Source organism: Xiphophorus couchianus, chromosome 1 (assembly GCF_001444195.1).
Source record: "Xiphophorus couchianus chromosome 1, X_couchianus-1.0, whole genome shotgun sequence".
NCBI classification, from domain to species: domain Eukaryota; kingdom Metazoa; phylum Chordata; class Actinopteri; order Cyprinodontiformes; family Poeciliidae; genus Xiphophorus; species Xiphophorus couchianus.
The window spans coordinates 1,846,547-1,867,472 of record NC_040228.1 but is presented as its reverse complement, the minus strand read 5'-3'; the positions used below and the strand labels follow the sequence as shown (position 1 = coordinate 1,867,472).

The window sequence follows — 20,926 nt, the reverse complement described above, 5'->3', positions numbered from 1 at the left end:
TTTTTACAATTCTCATTTTCAGATTACTGAACGAGAAGCCGCTTCCTGAAGGCTGGGAGATGAGATTCACCGTGGATGGCATTCCTTATTTTGTAGACCACAACAGGAGAACGACTACCTACATTGACCCTCGCACGGGGAAATCCTCTCTGTATGTTTTCCTCCTCATTACTTTTCATTCCCCCCTAAAAAAATGTAAGCCTTACTATTCATGAAGAGTACAACCAGGCTAGCTAAAGAAAAATAAGAAAATTTAAGAGAAAATCTTTATTTGAAAAGATTGTGGAAGAGGTCAGACCGGTTCATTGCATGTAGATACACACTTTAGACACGTTGCATGTTGTTTTTTTACATCTGAAAATTTTGAGCATGCGTCCAAAACTGGAAGGCAAAAAGACGATTCTTTAACATGCTAGCTGTGCTTCCGCTGTACAACAATTCTGTTACCTACATCTCCAGGTTTTATTTAATTATTTATTTAGTGCATCGAAGAAAAAATAACACTGAAGAACGGTTGATATTTAAGATTTGGCACATTGTGTTGACTTGACAGCTAAAACCAATAGTAATCGTCATTCAAATCCACACTAATTTGCTCTGATAAAAACAAACTAAAACATCAACAAGGAATTTATAGGTTATTGAATTTTTCAGGTCACCAGAAACATTGAATTTTGTCACTACGCAGCACATATTGGACCACAATTACTTCTATTTTCTGTTTATTTAAAGTGATAACTATAAACTGTATAATTGCCCATCTCTACTCCTGTCTTTTTGTTTAGCCTTTTTCTCGTACATTGACACTCATGAGCTGGAAGCAGGCGTATTTATGACTTGTGTTGCATGTTGTGGCCAAACAGGTTTGGTAAAACCACAGAATGTTTAAATGAGCTGACATGAACTGCTAACATCCTGACAAAGAAACCTGAGCAGGTCACCCCCTACCTAATGACTCCTGCTCTAAACAGTTTTAAATAAAAATTTCTTTATTATTCTGCGGTGTCAACAGCAAGCACTTGCACACAACTCAAAGTTATGTTTATAGAACTATTTTTATGTTTAATACACACTGACATGTGATATAACATTATTATTGTTGTCTATAGTGAAAATGGACCACGGATCACTTATGTTCGAGACTTCAAAGCCAAAGTTCAGTATTTCAAATTCTGGTGCCAGGTAAGAGTCAGACTGACACCATTTTTGTCTATCCCACTCAGAAGTACTTCTGTGTGGAATATTACCAAATGATAAGGGTTTATAAGTTATAGTTTGTGATTAAGCTACTGCAGTGTTGAGATGGGGATGAGTAGAGTTCATCCCACTAATATGGAAGAATAATCTGTAAATAAGATGCAGTCTGAAGTTGTTAAAACAATGAGTGCAGCTAAAGGCATACTTTCTTTTCAGAATTAGAAAAATCTTCTTTCTTTTGTTTTTTTCCAGCAACTGTCTTTGCCTCAGCATGTTAAAATCACAGTAACGAGGAAAAACCTCTTTGAGGATTCTTTCCAGCAGGTATGTTTGCAATGAATTCAATCTGACAAAGTGTTCAGTGGAATTAACCAGAGCTGCTGTTTTGCTGAAATAACCTTTAATTAGCTAAAAAGCTAAACTCAAAACATTTTGTATTAAAAAATGATCATTGAACAAGTTATTGTGAGTTGTATTTATTTATATTGTGTCTATTTTAGATAATGAGCATTAACCCTCAGGATTTGAGAAGGAGGCTTTGGATCATCTTCCCAGGAGAGGAAGGACTTGACTACGGAGGTGTTGCCAGGTAAGTTAAGGAGATTGAGAACTTAATTCTTGCCACACCTTTAGCATTTTCATCATTTGATGATGATCTACTCTAACTCTGTTATTGTCGTCTCAGAAGCTTTAAGAAGCGCATAAGTTTGACTTTTTGTTTCATCTCTTTGATTTCCACCAGTGATTGGAATGTGTCTTAACAAAAGCCCTTGTTGGACTTGTTCCTCTCTGTCCTTTCCTGTAGGGAGTGGTTCTTCTTGTTGTCTCATGAGGTTTTGAACCCCATGTATTGCCTGTTTGAATACGCTGGTAAAGATAACTACGGTCTCCAAATCAACCCTGCTTCAGACATCAACCCCGACCACCTCAAGTATTTCAAGTTTATTGGACGATTCATTGCAATGGTTAGTTTTTTTTCATCATGGCATTAAAAAAAACTTTCGGAGTAGTTGAAGAGGTCTGTTGTGAAAAATAAAAATTAATATTCCATTGTTTTTATCCCTCAGGCTCTTTTCCACGGCAAGTTCATCGACACTGGTTTCTCTCTGCCATTTTACAAACGAATGCTCAACAAACCTTTGACACTCATTGATCTGGAGTCAATAGATCCTGAGTTTTATAACTCCCTCATGTGGATTAAGTGAGTGTGATCATATCATTTTAGCTCTTAAGATTAATAAGACAAATTAAGTAAAAGTCAATATTTTAAGATGCCTAAATGTCCGTTTTATTCAACTTAAAGTCAGATATAATTGTGGTTGTATTGCTTAGATATGAAATAGATATGAAATAATTTTTGTTAATTTGAACTCAGAAATGGTTTTGGTTGAATGATTCAATAACACGAGACTCTCCTAAAAGAAGTCGAAAATCTTTGACTTTTTAAACTCAGAAATTTCCACTTTTCTCTAGAAATTTTCTGTGATTGATGTCAAACTTTGATTTTTTTTTTTTCTAGCAACTTTTCAAACTCAGAAATTTCTGAGATCTCAAAAAGTCTTTTGTGGCAGAAATATATTCTTTTTTTTTCTCTCTGTATGTACAACGTCCTTAATGCACCATCTTAGTCCACACAACCAGATTCCAACTTTCCCTTGTTCCGACAATTTGTCTTAGAAACTTATCTGGTTTGTCACATTGTAAAGCGTCTGATAGCAGTGTAGTGTAAAAGCGAGCAGTGATACCACTGTGACCAACGTGTTGTCTCATTTCAGGGACAATGACATCGAGGAGTGTGGGTTGGAAATGTTCTTCTCAGTTGATAAGGAAATGCTTGGAGAAATATCCACCCATGAGCTTAAAGAAGGCGGGGGAGACATCCAAGTTACCGAGGAAAACAAGGAGGAGTACATCAAGTGGGTTTTTCTTTTTGTCTGTGTTCTTTTATCTGTGTTGAGTTGCGTTGTGTTTACCTCTCTGCTGCCCCCTGCAGGTTGGTAGCAGAGTGGCGGCTGTCCAGAGGAGTGGAAGAACAGACGCAGGCGTTCTTTGAGGGCTTCAATGAGGTCCTCCCTCAGCAGTACCTGCAGTATTTTGATGCTAAAGAGCTCGAGGTGAAGCTGAAGCACAAACTTGTTTACATAATGAGTGATTCAGAAAACACAACGAGGCGCAGGCTTTAGGATGAGTTCTTGTCCTTGCACAGGTCATGCTGTGTGGCATGCAGGAACTGGATCTGGGAGATTGGCAGAACAACACCATCTACAGACACTACACTCGGACCAGCAAACAGATCGTCTGGTTCTGGCAGGTTGGTGGGAAACGGTTGGATATCGGTTTTCACTAAATGGTGAATCATTTAAAACGGAGACAGTTATAACAAAATTGATGCTAGTGTGGTTCGAGCTCCTGGAGTTTTGTGACAAACTGTCAGAAAAATGCACTTCTCCTTAAAATTGTTTTTTCTAGCTATGATGGAGAATCTGGATGACTTGGAGGGGAAAAATGGTGGATGTTTTATGATGGATAAAAATTGACATGTGAGGAAAAAGGTGATACTTTATGTACATGTTTCTCACCAACCCTGAAAATAGCAAACATTGAAGGTTAGCTTCAACTACTTTCAAACTGAAGACTGTTGTCATGGTGACCTGGTAGCACTGACGTACGATGCATTCCCTGATCTGACTTATCCATAAAACAGTTTTACTTTTTGCTTGTCTTTGAAGCAGCACAAGTTAATTTTATAGTGAAGTTTTTCTGTAAAATGTTTTTCATTAAGTTCAGCCATAGTAAAATGGTTTTCATCACTAGGCCTGTCATGCTAACAAATTTTGCTGAGCGATTAATTGTTTCAAAAATGATTGCAATAAGCGATATTGTTTGAAGACCTTTTTACACTAATTTAATGGAAATGATGTAATAATGCATGTGATTTCCTGCCAAAGATAGATGCACTTTATTTTCAAAAGAAGACTTGACACTGGAACTGATAAACAAAACAACCAAAAACAAAAATAAAATGGATTCTCAGTCTCCATTAACAAAAAATGTACTTGAATAAAAACTAAACATAAAGCCAAAGTGGAAATAATAGTGCATTCAACCAAAAGAATGCAGATTATTGCCAGTCAGTAATCATTAGATTTAAATAGAGAAGATGGGCACATCCGACTACCTGATGCAATAGTTCACACTACACGATTTTTTTGCCCCGATTGTTCCCTTACGACAATCTTAGAACGTTGGCATTCTAAGATTGTCGCTTGCGATTTCGTAACCGATTATCCTGTAGTGTGTGGTGTGTTACGGTAGATTGTCAGTTAACGCAGCCTGTTGAATGTGACAGGTAGCCAGTCAGAAAGCTCCACTCCGTGCTTTCTGAGGGGAAATTACGGAAGTCCAGCAGACATTGGCGATGATATGTGGAAACGACATTAATGTTTATTCAACATTTCGTGCAAAGAATAAAGAAATGACAAGAGGAGGAGTTGGAGTAAAATTGCTACCGCAGTTGATAAACCTGGTAACTTTTCAGCTGTTCTTCATTAACGTGACATAAATGGATTATAATGATTTTCATTCAGTCAGGACTGACACTAGCCACATGCATTGCAGGTAGATTGTAGTAAAACATTGATTAATGCCTGGTTTTAAAATTAGTTAACTGGACTTGTAGCCATTATTTTGTGCCCGTTGTTGGACGGCACGATCGAACTGTTAAACATAGGATTTCTGTCGGCTAATGTGTGGTCTCTCAGGTTTTGAAAATGGGCCGACAATCGGCCGCCAACTTTACGATCGTATAGAGTGCACTGGGCATTACACTAAGGAAGTGAAGAAGGGAGGATCAGTGGAGAGCACCGGAGTTGAGCCTTTTTTCATTCAGTGTCATTAACAGAAAAAGAAAAAGGCCAGAAGAAACGATAAAGCCGATAATTAAAACGAGGTCGATAGTTTTAATTTATCATGCAATTAATTGATTTGTTTATCGCAACAGGCCTATTCATCACTTATTTGAGCAATTTAGTCAGTAAACTCTGACTAAGGTAATCTATTTTAATCTGCCATTGCTGTAGATATTTTCTTGGACTTCTGATATCAGTATTTCTGTCTGCAGTTGATGAAGGAGATGGACAACGAGAAGCGGATGAGGCTGCTGCAGTTTGTAACCGGCACTTGTCGTCTGCCTGTGGGAGGCTTCGCCAACCTTATGGGTAATTAATCCTCTCATTAAAATATTTCACTTGACACGTTGATTTTTTTTCACGTATCTCATATATGTATTCTATCTGAATAAGGGGACAGTTGGTCAGCTTTAATACGTCTAAAACCCTGGCTCTGGAATAACTTGAGCTCCCCGTCTCTTGTTTCCTGAAATGTTTACATAATGACTCTGCACAGAGCAAGTTCTCTGGCTATGGAAAGCCAAACCAGTTCTTTTACAGAACCAGTTAAAACTGGCTCTACTCCTGGTCCTGTCCTTCATTGGAATCAGCTCTCTTTTAAAACACACAGGATTGTGTGTACATAGTTTATTTCCAGTATAATTAAATTTTTTTCCCTCTTTGCCATTTCATAAAATTGTTTTCTATTTCCTCTACTTGTTCACCATATTCTACAGTTTTATTTCTGAAAGAATCAAAAAAATGTTGGGTTTTCTTTGCCGTTATTTTGTGGGGGGGATTATTCCGATGGTAAAGAGTGTCTCTCTCATTGCTCCAAAAATGATGCATAACAATCCATGTTATTAATTTTCAACCCAGTCTTGGCTGAAACACCTACATCAAAAATATTCCACTTTGTAGTTTACTTTTTGGAACATCCTGCACATTGTTGTTTTGTTTTTGTCTTTCTGTCTTTTTTTTTTTTAAATAAAAACAATGAAAATATTTTAAAAATATGAAAAACTTATCTGGATTGGTCTGAAGCTGTTAAAGGTTGAATAAAGTGAAAATGAAAAAAATATTTAAATTTTATCTTAGTATTATTAGGTGTACCATTTTGGGTCAGCAGGATAAATATTGTCATTTTCAAGGTGCTTCAAGGATTAAAACCCTGATAATCAGCACTCTCATCATACACCCCAAATGTAACCCAGCTGTGTGAAATTTTAGCTGTTTTGAATTAAATTAAATATTGGGTGAAATACAGTAATTAGTTTCTAACCAGAGGTAGGATTTCTTTTACATTGTACAGGCATTTTTAAAAGATTATTTACTTCAGTTTTTGTTGTTGGTTTATATTGTTTGAGTTTCTCAGGATTATTCGAATGAATACTAAATGTTTGTATGCCCATGTATGTTTTAAAATATGTCTTCACAGTTGAATTAAATTACACTTAAATAATTGAATTTAACCAAATTGGGGATGGGTGATATGGCCTGAAATTTCTATCACGATATTTTGTGGTATACGACAAAAGTGACAATAACGTGATATTTATTACTTGTGACTGTGTCACAGCTGTTACAACCCCACAAACACAAATACTGCTCCTGAACAACCTGTTTATAATACACTTCTTTAGGATGCAAGACACACAAACTGCTCACAGTAAAAGCATTTATTTGTGTTTTCTATTGATGCGTCTTTCAACAGTGGAGAAAACAGTAAAACTAAGGATAGTTTTTTGGGGGTTTTTTGTAAACATCGTTAATTGAGATTCATCATTACATTTATCACAACAAATAACAATACGGTAAATACTCATCCCTCAACCAAATGATTAAACCTATATGCCATTAAATAAATGAATAAAAAAACAGTTAAAAACAGACATGGGGACAAAAGACGATTCAAACTGAAGAGTGTCCCTCATTTCAGGGAGCAACGGGCCACAGAAGTTCTGCATTGAGAAGGTGGGAAAGGAAAACTGGCTGCCCAGAAGTCACACATGGTGCGTTTCAAAAAAACCCAACATCAAACACACAACTGTTCTCCTTCTGGGATCCTTCAAGTGATTATGATGAGAAAACATATGTTCTTCAACTCTCTAATGTGTTTATTTTCGTGCTGCAGCTTCAACAGATTGGACTTGCCGCCCTATAAGAGCTACGAACAACTCAAGGAGAAGCTGATGTTCGCTATTGAGGAGACGGAAGGATTCGGACAGGAGTGAAAGGGAGACAAAGTGGGAAAACCCCGACAATGTTTAAATCAGGGAGCGCCAGCCTGCAGAAGCAGCAGGTGTTTGGGAGAGGCGACGCTCGTCTGCATGCACCGGCTGGTGAGATGGCTGCCAGCATGTACAGTAGTCGGGATCGGGGAAATCCTCACAGCAAACCTCTCATGGCTTCATGAGCGGGAGCAGAATTTCATATTCCTTCAAAACCAAAATCCGAAGGCTGCCTTCCAAACGCGGTCGTCATGTCAACGAGAGAAACTCATGAGCGGGGGCACGATCTGAAACGTAGAGGGCGTGGCTTTAAGTTTTCAACTTGGCTAAGTTCCCCCAAAACGAGTCGCTTTCTAATCTGAGTCTGTACTAATGATTTAAATGATTCTTCCTCTCTTAAGTTAACATTAATGACTTTCAAAAGCTTCAATAACAGACAATCTTGGTGCTTCAGAGATTTGGGATTCCTTGCTTTTGTTTTGCGCTCTGGATTATGTCGTGTTTTGAGTCTGTGAATCGATGAATGATTGTGAACAGTGTTGTAACCTCCATTATTTTTTTTAATGGTGGTGGCAAATGTTATAAAAACCATTTAACTGGCCCTAGTTTTATAGGGCTGGAGTCTGCACACTGTGATCTGTAATAACAGGACAATATGGATTAGAGTATTCTGGAAGAATCTTAATGTTCTTAACAGCTTTAATGACCTTTTTTTGGTCTTTTAATGTACAGAAATAGTCTTAATTAAACCAATTACTTAAAAATCCCCAGAAGACCAGAAGAAGGATAATACTGCATCAAACCAAATAAAATGTAATCCTATGAGGCACTTGCATTGCAACCCGGTTGTCTCTTTTAAACATGTAGCATTTGAAACATGAACAAGTGTTTTCTTGCCTTATTTTGACATCTTTCACAACAGACCTCAAAAAGGAAGGGATGCAAATGTCGTTTTCAAAAGTCAGCAATAACTGAGGAAATTTAAATCCCGCCTCTCTCCTTACACCTCTCATTTATAGCTCATTATGTCTGAACTTGTGAAAAATAATATATTTTATTGTAACTGCATTAATGAGCACCCCTGGTGAAGATGTGTGAAGCAGCTTTTAAAATGAATCAGAAAGCTTAGAGAAATCTGTTGAGAGATGTCATTTAAAAGCAAAGTGTAAATTTAAAAATGCTTGTTATGGCATTTTAAAACAAATGTTTAAGGAAACCAATTGTGGTAATTTTATAAACGGAAAGTGAAAAGTAATTGAACATGAGATATAAACTGAATCTAAACTGAAAGATTAAAAGTCAATTTTTCAGATTCTTTATGAAGAATATTTTACTGCAAAGAAAGCAGAATTTATTTTGAGGCTTTTTAAATATTTTTGTCCTGGGTGCCAATAAATCTGGAGTGCTGAAACTCCAGCACTCCAGAAAGTCATGGCTTTTTTTTAATCACCAAAAAACTTTTTCCTCACCAAGTGTTGAAGCTGAGGAAGATTATGTAATAAAATGAAACCTCGTGTTGTGAAGACTGTCTGTTTAAACTGTGTAGTCACACACTGAACCAGGAGAGGAAACTAACTGATGAACTTTGGATTCAAGATGAATTATCAGTTTTTAGCCTTTCCCCCCCTCAGTCTCCCAGCCAACAGAAACAGTTGGTCATGTGGTAAAATAATTCTCTCTGATCAGACTGATTCATTCCCCCATTGGAATAAATAAATTGATCAGAAATGTCCAGGAGAAACTGAGGTAGGAAGATTTATTGGTAATTTTAGTTAAGAGAACAACTGTATGAAAGTAATGGATGTATGAGGATCAAAGGTCAAGTTGTGCTCATTTTTGAATTTTTCACAATGGAAACTCTTGAACATCGTAAACGAACATATATGGAAATAAAAATAAAGATGCTAATATTTGTTTAAATATTTTCCAGAATCCTGGTTAATCCAGCTAAACCACTGTCACTCCTGTACAGGACAAGAAGCTGTAAATGGTGTTCATAGCAAAGTTTCTAAACATTTTAAATACGAAGTTTAAGGCAATGCTCTATTTTCTTTTCTCTCTAACTGCTTATGTACATGAAAGATGTGTAACATAGGAATTGTCACGTTAATAAATGAACTCAAAACATTCTGTTTTTGGTGTTCTGGTGAAGGTAAATGTGTTTAAAAAAAAAAAAAAACCTGAAGGCTGAAATACTTGCATGAGTTAATTTTAATTATATTCTATACAAAACTCTGGGGGAAATGATCATAAAACATCTGAACAATGGAACTGTTTTAATATAAAACAAATATTCTCATTTCCCAGTACAGGAAACAGCTTAAATAAAGAGGCAGGTTTGGACTACAAACATGGCTGCCTCTGTGAACTGTTGTGGGCATTGGTCCCAGTCTGTGTCTGCAGCTCGTCACTGGTTTCCATGCCACCATGTCCCTCTGCCCCTCTCTCAGTCTGTCCCTCGGTGGTAGCCATGGCAGCATGGCGGCCTCCATCGGTCCCCTCTTCGTCCCCTGGCTGAGTTTCTCCTATCTCCTGGTCTCCATCGGAGCCGTCCTCTTCCTCTGCCTCCTCTCCATTAGTCTGCAAGCGTTTGGAAATCCTCGTGAACCTGCTTCTCCTCCCGTTGCGCTCTCCTTCCTGCTCCTCAACCGCCAATGCTCCTGCAGCCTCATCGGCCTCCTCGTTCTCCTCTGTCCTCTCCTCTGCTCCTGTCCTGTCTCCCACTGTGGGACATTTGTGGTCTCTGTAGTAGCTCTGCCTGGTGAACCCCTTGTTACATGTAGAGCACCTGAACCTGTAGTTGTCTGTGTGGGACTGCTGATGCTCCAGCATGTGAGCCCTGCGGCTGAACGCCTTCTGACAGAACAGACACTTGTAGGGTTTGATACCTGGCAGAGAGGAGAGCTGGTTACAAAAAGAGCAAATGCCAAAAAAAATTCTAGAATATATGAGAAATTTACACAATCAACTTTTGACAACTTTAACACCAAGAATAAAGAGCACAGGTTTGAATTTAATGTAGATTTTCTCAGGGTGTCTGTATAAAGAGTCTTAAGTCTTAAATTCATCTATCTAAAATAAAGCCCTTAAAATGTCTTAAATTCATTTTTAAAAAGTAATTTGGGCTTTAATATGGTCATTATGGATATTAATTTTATTTTAGAAAGTGCAAATTTCATCACCAAACTTCATCCAGCTAAGTAAATTCCATTCATAATGGTCTTAAAGCATCTTTAATTTGAGATGGTAAAACCTGTAGAAACCTGTAATTTTCTTATATTAAACAATATTAATATGAGGTCAAAAAAGTATTTATATCTGCACTAATATTTGGTTTTATGTCATGCATTGGTGGACACACTTTCACTACTGTGGAACTAAATTTTCCATTTACTATTTTTGGTAACTTTGAAAAAGCTTAGTGAACTTAGCTTCCTCTAAATACCATGCTGATGGTTTAGTGCTTTAGGGTTACTAGGGTAGCTAATTTTCTAATTAGTGGTTCCAACCATTGATGGTTCCACCACAGCCACACAACAAGCTTCATGTTTGATCATTACAAAATATATGGACTCAACACTTCGAGCTTGATTGAATTTTGAACCCCAGATGAGACATAGATGAGCTGTTTGACCACAAAGACTAAAGCAACGTCTGGAAAGCAATCAGTTCCTGATAAATGGACTCAACCCAATGTGGTAAGAAGAGTGGTCAGATATCCTAGCAGAATTGTGCCAGAAGCTTGTGTATGTAAACTAGGAAGATCTTCAGACAGATGGACCGTCGTTTTCTCACCAGAATGTGACAGGATGTGGGCTTTCAGTTTGTCTGGTCTGTTGAATTCTTTGGTGCAGCCCACATGTGTCCTGAAAAAGGAAATAAGGGAGAATAGATGCAAAAATGTGTAAAAACATTAAAGTATTTGAGCTATAATTACATAGTTCGGGTCAGGGGAAGAAGTTCGGAACTTTTTTACTCGTCCTCCTTCAGGAGCCTCACCTGAAGGGACACTTGTATTTCTTAAAAGGCTCGTGGATCAGCATGTGTCTCTTCACTTTGTCCTTTCTGTTGAACGTCGCCTCACAGAGGGAACACTTGTACGGTTTCTCACCTGGAAACGGAATAAAACTCATCTTTTGTTGGATTCAAGGTTCACACAAGTTCCCTGACTTAACACTACAAACTGAAACTGCACATTTTAGATCTGAGTTGGAAAAAACCTTCGTTAAATTTCAGACCTGAGTGAATGCGAGTGTGCAGCTTGAGGTAGTGCTCAGTCTTGAAGGCCTTCTTGCAGATCTGACACTTAAATCTTCCTCCAACGCCATGAGTGGGCAAGTGGCGCCGGAAGTATCTCTCACATGGGAAGACCTGATGATGAACAGAGAGACGGCAAGCAGATCAGAGCTTATCCAGACATTTCCAGCTAAAAGTGAGAGACTTTGGTGTTAAAAGATCAAGAGTAGCTTTAATCACTATAGCAACACCTACTGACATAATAAGGAACTCAAGACTCAGAATGAAATGGTGTTTAAAAAACTTTGCTGCTCCTGATTTTCTCTCTTGTCCAAACATGAGCAACTATTGTATCACTCTGAGCCTTAGATATGTGCAGCATGATGGTGAGAGGCATACCTTCTGACAGTGAGGGCAAGGGAAGCTGTGGGAGGCGGTCAGCAGGTGTTGCTCCAGAGCTTCCTGGGTTGAATATCTGCTCTGACATTTCACACACCTGCAGTGACACACAGAGACACTCTAGTAAAAACTAAACCCTGCATGTAAAGGAAATGCTTTGGGAGTTTTCTGTTGTATTTGGACTAAAGAAAAAAGTCGGAGGGGAATTTTTGAATATAGTAGAAAACTAGATATAGATAGATACACAGACATTTCTTCTACATGTTTACTGAAGCTGATGTGTCAGAAGGAACATCCTGCAGGAGGAGTGGCTGTCTTGACCTGAACACGCTCGTCTCCTTGCGGGTGTTCTGCTGTGGGCAGAAGCAGTGGGAGTACTGGTGGACTCCCAGCTCAAACAGGGAGGGGAAGACCTTGCTGCAGAGGTGGCAGCGGTACGTCAGCTGCTCCTGGTGCGTCCGGATGTGTTCCAGGAAGTGGTCAAGCTTCTGGAAGGTCTGGGAGCAGCTCTTCAACACACACTTATACACCTGCAGGGAAACACACAGCAAGCAGTAAGAGCGGCTGCATGTCTGACACAACTTTAGTCCCAATCTTCTCAATCTCCATTACTTATGTGTACTGGAACTTGTACAAAAGATTAAAAAGCAAACTAAATTTCTTCACTTTTAACTCAATTTCTATACTTTTTAATGTGATCTTGAATGAGATTCTTCAGGCTTCAGCTGCTTAGAACAGAAAAACAAAACATTTCTCTCTGCTTGTTTCGCCCCAAACCTCTGAACAAGAAATGGATTTTAACTTTGTTCCCTCATTACTGAACCTCCCTCAGCATAGATATAGCCATATTTGGTAACCATGGAAATGTCAGACTCTCGGCTAGTAGTGACCAGGAACACTTAATCAAAAAGACATTGTAGGGAACTCTGATGGTGCCAAAAATGTACAGATTTTGGTAGTTTTAATTTTTTTCAATAAAATGTACCTAAATTTGTTGTAATTGTTTTTTGTTTTACACTGGATTTCCAAAATATAGACTTAAATTAGAATCAAATCTAAAATGTTCTTACTGCTTTGTTATAATTCAATAAAAATAAAATCAAAAACAAGCCATTTTACACATGTAAAATTAATTGACCTATATCATTTGCTTATTATATCATTTGCTTACATTTTTTTAAATAATGAGGGTCCATCTGAAAATATTGTATGAGTTTATGGGGTAGGAGTTCATAAGTTTCTTACTTCTTCCTACTCCTTTTCGAGCATGTTAAGATTATTGTACAAAAATATGTGTGTTTTGCATTCCTTGTTCATGTGTGTGATTTTATACTTCTATCAAAACACAGAAATAACCAGTCTTGTAGAAGGTGCCAACCTGTGCCAAAGATAAACACCGAGGGATTTTATTTCCCAAAACCTCTTTACATTTGCTGTAATTATCCCCAGATGCATCAGACTCTACACAGGTAATGTGGATCTACAGTTTACAAAGGTTTGTAGCCTTATTCATGATATTTCCAAAAGGTTTATATAATTTGACGGGGGACAAAAAAATAAATAAATTATTTTCTCCTGCCTCACCTGCTCGCCTTTATGCTGGGTCAGGTGAGACTTGAGTTGGAAGTAGGTCTTGAACTTGCAGGTGCAGAACTGGCACTGGTAGGAACTGTCTATCACAACAATCTGCTTGGTTTGAGCGCCGCCCTGCTGGTTCTGGTCGGACATTGAGCGAGTGTGACCATCCTGGGCGTCTTCCCCTCGGCTGGCTGTCAGACCGGGTTCAGCCTCTGTCGCTGCCTCCTCCCCTGGTTCCTCTGTAAACAGGAAGTGAGCTCACTGTACAGGTTGTGAATCTGGAGTTAGTTTTGTTGTCCTGAAATTGAAGCTCACCCGTTTGGACCGGCTCTGGTTCTGCTTGAATCTGGTCTCGGTCCATGTTGCCTTGTTTCTGCCGCTCCGCCATCCGTTCTTCCTCAATGAATGAAACGGGAACCACCTTCACAGTAATTGGCAGCCGGGACACGGTGTTTGCCACGCTCATCGGCCACACCTGGACAGTCAGGACAGCAGGGGGCGCTCGTTCATACAGATGTGAATCTCTCTGTTTTGTGATTTGAGTTGATTCCAATTTTTAGGGTTCAGATACGATATTTAATTCAGAAACCAGTTTTTCTTTTCAAACGGTCAAGAGTTCAAATTATGTGACTGACAAGAGGAAACAAATACAACATTTATTCAAAACAATTCTATTATGATCTTAACTGCCTGGCTTTAAATACAAAAATATAAAAAAATGAATAAAAAACAATTTTACAAAACATTAAGCAGACTCAAATCGATTTGACCATTTTGAACTGAATTCCAGGCCGAAGAACTGTGATTCCCATGTAGAATCTTTTTTTTTTTTTGCACATTTATGTATTTACTTCAACCATCTTAAAATTCACCTCTAGAAAAACAAAAACAGACAGTCCACCTTGTGAGTCTGCATGTGTTTCTTCACATTGGACTTCTGGGCGAAGGCCCGCCCACAAACGATGCACTGGAACGGTTTCTCTCCTGTGTGGCTGCAGGCAGAAAACAGACCAATTGGTCTCCATCGACACTGGAGTCAGTTGGTGGGTGAAGTCCACGTTATGCTGCTCACCTTCTGATGTGCTGCTGGAGGTCAAAGTTTTTGGAGAAAAACTTATCGCAGAAATTACACTTCAGCTTCGGACCTTTTCCCTTCAGGTGATCTGCTGAGGAGAGAAACCTAGAACTAGAATTATAGACTTTACTGTCATTTAAAATCTACATTTTGAGCAAAATGTTGTTGCAAGGCTCCAATAATGATAAAATAAATAATTAATAATAAAATGTATGAATCTAAAATAGACAATAAATATATATATATATGTATATATCATAATCAGCATCATAGTAAAGACTTTTTCAACTTGATTGGCACTTCTGCTTTGCATCAATACCTTGAATGGTTGATTGTTTATTCCTGTAATATTTTAGGCAGATTGTGATTTATCTGTAACTTGTACACATATTGGAACTGAATATTTAGTATTCAGTTCCTTTTTACAAAATGTTCATGTGATTTTTTTTATCTGTGGAAAAAGGAAAAAGTTAGGGGGACTTAACTTTTGCCTTTTCCAAACCTGTCGTAATAATTTATCTCAGTAAGCAATAAATCAATGAATTGCTTAATAAATTAAGCTCTTGATCATTTCCATTCTGATTAATATTTTATTAAGTGTAATTTTGTTAATAGAGACTTCATAATCTATTTTCTTCATGGTTTTGGTTGTTTGCTGGGTTTTTTGGTAGTTGTGATTTAATTTTAATAATTAAAATGTCTTCCAGTTCATTAGTCTTTGAGAGGGAAAACTTACATTATTATGCCATTAACAATATATTACTTAAAAATTATCTGAAAACAAAAATATAATTTATCACAATAAGTTCTGGGACAATTTAGAATTAGATAAGTATACATTTGTATGGTGACCGGCCTAATCTAGTCTTACACTTTTGACTGAATATCTTCTTGTAGCTGTCCATGTTTCCTTTCATTGGTGGGTTTACTGGTATATTTTGAGCCACTGTCATGTTACAGAGCATTTTAGAGGATTTAAGTTGTGGGTTAAACTATGGCCCTGCAACCCAATTTGGCCCGCAGCACAATTATATTTGGCCCAAGCTGTATCTCCAGCTGTCTGCCAGAGGCGGCCTCACTAACACTACAAACCCTTGAATGTTTTATAACCTAACATGTGAAGTCGACACCTCCGGTCTGATCCTGAACAGAAAGCTGGCCAGAGTTGATGTGAAGATTTAATTTCCTCTTGTGAACAATGAAGTGTTAAATAATAATAATAATAATTTTTACTTTATTCATCCCAGCAGGGAAATTATTTCGCAGTTACAGCACATGACAGGAGCTGTGTCTGCAGGCAGCCAGCTGAGCCAGCGCCATTAAAAGAAGGAAATCAGCTGAAAACAAATAAATCAATGATTTGCAAAAACTCTAGAAAACCAGGCATCGTTTCCTTCACTTCACAGCTAAACACAAACATTACTGCAGCTGTGGCTACAACCACAGCTGCATTCACACGCATTCACACATCATCGACATGTGAAGGGGTGTGTGAGTGCGTGTGAATGTGTGTGAATATGAGTGACTGATTTTCATTTTGATTCTTAAAATACCAAAATGACCACATAACTTTATATTTTGGTCCATCTTCTGATGTAGTTCTTAATTATTAATTGATGTTCTGATCAGTTACTCTGTACTTCAGTAAAATTTCTTGGATTGTTACTTGTTACTTTTAATTGAGTAAAAATATGTTGAAGTAGTGACACTCCTACTTGAGTCCACATTTTGGTTACTCTCCCCATCTTTGCATACATAAAGTAGTTGTTAAGTGACAAAACGTGACTCTAGTAAGCCATCACCTGCTGCTCCGTCCGTTGTCTTCTTGCTGGTCCGGGGCTGTTTAGGTATGATGACCTTTTCAAAGTCACTCAGCTCCGCCATGCTGCCCATGTGGCTGCAGCTCTTTGCTTTGCTGCCCTGCTTCCCGGGGCTGTAGACGGGACTGCTGCTGAATGACTGGCCCTCCACGCACTGGCCGGGCACCCAGTGAGAAGGAAACAAGTAAGAAACACGGGAACTGGAACTGGATGGTGTATGAGATATTGAGAACCGCAGCAGGAATCAGAGAGGTGGAGGAACTCACCTGAACAGGGTGGAAAGCTGGCAGGCCTAACGTATGGATCTCTGCTGCACCGCCAGCACCAGCAGCTGCTGCGGCAGCAGCAGGGCCTGCCATGTGGGGCATAGTGCTGTACACCTGCACCACCGAGTTGCTGTGGCTCACTGGCACCTGGGAGGAGAGGGGCTGCTGGGTGGGCTGCCCAGCTGGCAGAGCGGGGGGCGGTGCCTGGCTGGAGGGCAGAGGGTGGGAAGCCTGCTGCTGATGCTGCTGCTGCTGCTGATGATGGTGGTGGTGGTGGTGGTGGTGGTGCTGAAGATACGATACCCCCGCTGTGTGCATGCTCAGGTTGCTCTGCAATAACAGCAAAACATCTGAAGAATGTGTTTCAGTTGGAGCAAAGCAGCGGCCGCTCCTGGATGTACCTGTATGGGCGTCTGCATGGCGGCCATGGGCTGGTCGATGGAGGTGAAGGCGGAGATGGCCGACATGAGGACATCGTCGCTGACCAGCACGTTGCCTTGCACCAGAGTGTGAGTCAGAGGAGATGGAGGGACTGTTATATAGGTGGATACCTGATGGCCGAGCAGGATAGAAGGAATTTAAACAACTACAGATAGCCTTTAGTAGTTTTTTAGCATTTTGTTGCAGATTTGATAATTAGTGTATCCAAATACCATCAGCTTCTCGGCTAGCATTAGCTAAGAACCATTTCCTTTTTGTGCCATTAAATATGTAGAGAAACACCAACTTTAAAACGTCTGGGTTTCTTCTCATTTTTATTCTCTGTTCAATAATTATTACCTTCGTTTAGCATAAATGCTACATCAGACCTTCTGATTTCATGCTAGCTTGATAAATTTGACTGGCAGACGATCAGAAAGATGAACATGGCAAATAACATTACAATAAATTACTTTAACTTATATTTTGCAGTTATGATTGAAAAGCAGATTAGATTTTAATATTAAAGAAATATTAACATTTTCTGATTAAAAATGTATTAGACTCAACTTTTTAACTTGACATTTTTTTATATCTGCCATTTTTCCGAGGGCACTACTTAATACTTTAAAAACCACTGGGCCAGATTACTGCACTGATGTATTAGTCACATCAAATATTAATCGGTCTCAAATCTATTAATAAATGAGTCTGAAAGAATCCAAATTTGGAGCTAATATATATTTAAATAATAATAAATAATATCTATTTTTTCCAAGTATCTTTATTTTTAAAACAACAATAACAAGAGAATTGTTCCTCTCCATTGTCAACACATACTTGCTCAGGAGAAGGGATTGCTGCAAGCAAAGTGAGTAGGCAATCAGATTTGAGGCATTCGTATGCTCTGCAATCTCTTAGTTTCCACTGATATTCCTTAACAAAAAGGAAACGGGCCTGCAGCATCACAGATCCTTTTTCCACATACTTATTTATATTAAGTAGAACTCAGCTGGAATGTCTGTTGCCACAAAGCTCAGTATTGATCACAACTGACCAAAACACATCGTTCCAGTTACAGTACACCCCGCTCTGTCCTCACCTGTCTGTTGGCGGCAGTTTGGGGTACGGAGCCGATTGACGGGACAGGAGCGTAGGCGTTGGTGGAGGCCAGGGACACGGTGGACAGGGAGGGGGCGCCAGACTGGCACTGCTCCCTCTTGTGCGTCATGAAGCCAGGCAGAGAGTTGAACTGTTTCTTACACTTCCCACACAGGAACACGTCTTCGTCGTCTGCAGGATGATTAAAAACAACCAGTCCGGTTATTATTAGTGGGAAAAAAATTCCTGCTTGATGGATGACTGCAGATGAAAACGAGAGCAAACAGAATATTTCATACAAACTGGTTCATCACTCCAAGCAGTGAATTCCTGCATGTGTTCTCCTGATCTAATGGGACATTTGTAGTAACTCCTTCCTGAGCTCCATGCAACAAGCAGTTAATTAATCACCCAATGATTTCCATTCTGATGATTTATATTTTTTGAAGGGCAAATTTGTTTACAGACACTTCACAATTCACTTTATTTATGGTTTCTGTTGTGTTATTTTTATCTATATTTTATTGAATGATTTTGTTTGTTGTGCTTTACTTTGGATATTTAAAATATCTCCCTGTATGGAATGTTATTTACAAAATTTAAGTTTATTAGTCTTTAAAATGGCAAAATTGCATTACTATGCCATTATCAATATATTTCTCCCAAACTATCTTTCTTAAAAGAAAATAGCATAATCTGCAGAGGTAGGGGAAAAATCATTTACAAAGGTATTTTCCAGAATTTTTTTACAACATTTTTTAACATTTAGATACAGATTGTCCATTTAAGTTTAATTGTCTTTTTTACACACAGTGCTCAACCTCCCTTCCAATTCCACTCTTCTGTTTTTTTGCATCTGTATAATCTTCAATCAGTTAAAATTTAGAAAACATGGTAAATGTGGACAGGACTTTGTATAATCAATTATATTAATGTTTGTAAAAGTATCCAAATTAAACCCAGTCCAGCTTTGAATTCAATTCAAAACATACAAATAAAAAGATTTGGAGGCCACAAAGCTGTGAAATTGCCTTTTTGTGTTTACATTTTAAAATTTTCTGACCAAAACTCAAGTTTTCTTGAAACTAAAAATTAAGGTCATCATCCAAATAATGCAAGAGCTCACATAAGAAGAAATTTAGATTTTTTTTTTTTCTGGCTTAGAAAAAAATGGAATAAGAAATAAAGTTTCTAAAGTTTGTGTGTATTTTTCCCCATATTAAACTGTAATTTTGCCATATTATTCCAGACTGTGCAGGAACCCTGTGAGTGATCTCACGTACCCATGGGCTGGATGGCCGGCGTCGCAGAGACATTTTGGCTGTTTGGGTCAGGAACTCCACCTTGACCATCCAGCAGTGACTGGACTGCCAGCACAGTCTGGTTGTCCATGCCTGAGGAAGATATAGATGGAGATCAGGTCACTGTGACAAAAGTAGTTCTTTTCATAATATGTTGTGCATTCTGACATATCGAGCAGTAGTTTTGATCCTCTACTTACTAATCAGGCAATTCTGAAAGCAGTTGGTTGCACATTTTATTTAGGGGTATCTGAGTAAAGGCAGTCAGAATACAAATGTACACCATATTTTTCAGAGCTTTTTTTTCTTATTATTATTATTGTTATTATTCTTAAGAAATAAAATAAAAAACAGTGTATCATTTTCCATAACACTTCAGTTACATTTATGCACTACTTTTTCCATCACATGAAATCACTACAAACTATATTAAAGTTTTTGGTTATGATGTGGAAAAAGTGTGAACAGGTTCTAGAGTTAAAAATGATTTAGTTGTGCAAAGAAAACATAATTTCTGCAAAATGTTCAGCTTTCTATGTGTTTACGTCTCCAACCACTGAGGTTTTGTACTCTGATTACAAGTTGTACATGGGTTCAATGTTAATATGAAATCCTAAACACATCAGGCCTAAAATCGAAGCTTGAAACAACTTAGTAGACTTGTGACAGCGTGTTGCAGTTTAAAAGGACAGCGAGAGAAACGAATATCGCCTCAAACTGCGCACCCACAATAGGATGTCTGATAGAAAATGGCTGGAATAAAAACGGGAAAATATTTCATATCTCCTTGGTTGTTTACATTTACACTTTCAGAGTTTTTCTGTTCTCTACAATAATAAACGTCTAACTGAGATTCAGACATGTTTTTCTGATTTCCATAAAAACCACAAAATATATTTATCAAAAATATCCTCAAATGCGCCACTGTGTTTATGGTTATTCAACAATAAAATGAATATTACTACCTTCGAGCACCTCAAATATTGCCTGCGCCATCTTGAAGCTCTCCTTTTGTGTAATAGACGCTCTACTAGCAATGCCTGCTGCTTGGTGTAAATACACAAAAGTTAAGAAAACGTGAGAAAAGCATTTTAGACATGAAGGCTTGACGGAAAATTCAAGTTATTGGGGGTAGGTTTTACTTAAGTTACAAAGTGTAACAGCTAATAATAAATATGTATTAAGTACTTGTATAAAAAATAACTTGAAAATAATGAGAGGTGCTGGATTTTTAAGCTCAGTCTCAGCCATAATAGCAAATTTGGTATTTGAAAGTTAGTATAAGTTACAGAAGTAGCACATTAACTGAAATTTTGTGTAATTAGCCATTTTATTGAATAAATGTTGATTGAGAATGATTTTCTTCGCTGAACATGAACGCACCTTCCAATCGAAGAATCTGTGCTCGTGCACGT

At 38.2% G+C, this 20,926-nt stretch overlaps 2 protein-coding genes across 5 annotated transcripts in view; one reads left to right on the top strand and one right to left on the bottom strand.

The window, feature by feature from the left end:
- itchb (itchy E3 ubiquitin protein ligase b) overlaps positions 1-9,442 on the top strand; it is a 29,664-nt gene extending 20,222 nt beyond the window's left edge. For all 3 annotated transcript variants that reach the window (XM_028001395.1, XM_028001478.1, XM_028001556.1), the window contains 12 exons: positions 23-151; positions 1,110-1,182; positions 1,450-1,521; positions 1,698-1,786; positions 2,003-2,162; positions 2,265-2,398; positions 2,973-3,113; positions 3,191-3,311; positions 3,404-3,508; positions 5,318-5,414; positions 7,024-7,096; positions 7,219-9,442. In XM_028001395.1, the coding sequence (XP_027857196.1) occupies positions 23-151; positions 1,110-1,182; positions 1,450-1,521; positions 1,698-1,786; positions 2,003-2,162; positions 2,265-2,398; positions 2,973-3,113; positions 3,191-3,311; positions 3,404-3,508; positions 5,318-5,414; positions 7,024-7,096; positions 7,219-7,318 (1,294 nt within the window). In that variant the 3' untranslated portion in view covers positions 7,319-9,442. The remainder of the gene's footprint in view (positions 1-22; positions 152-1,109; positions 1,183-1,449; positions 1,522-1,697; positions 1,787-2,002; positions 2,163-2,264; positions 2,399-2,972; positions 3,114-3,190; positions 3,312-3,403; positions 3,509-5,317; positions 5,415-7,023; positions 7,097-7,218) is intronic.
- znf341 (zinc finger protein 341) lies at positions 8,751-20,532 on the bottom strand. Of its 2 annotated transcripts, none has more exons than XM_028001224.1 (16): positions 20,477-20,532; positions 19,494-19,604; positions 18,212-18,402; positions 17,091-17,240; positions 16,690-17,019; positions 16,406-16,577; positions 14,601-14,694; positions 14,430-14,520; positions 13,844-14,003; positions 13,535-13,767; positions 12,272-12,480; positions 11,951-12,047; positions 11,554-11,686; positions 11,315-11,426; positions 11,111-11,181; positions 8,751-10,203 (listed from the first exon to the last, which is right to left on the bottom strand). In XM_028001224.1, exons 1-16 carry the CDS (start codon positions 20,505-20,507, stop codon positions 9,659-9,661), a joined length of 2,730 nt encoding a protein of 909 aa, XP_027857025.1. In that variant the 5' UTR covers positions 20,508-20,532; the 3' UTR covers positions 8,751-9,658. The 2 variants fall into 2 exon arrangements, with proteins under 2 accessions (XP_027857025.1, XP_027857103.1); XM_028001302.1 differs by having other exon boundaries at positions 14,601-14,691.
- Positions 20,533-20,926: the final 394 nt, after the last annotated feature.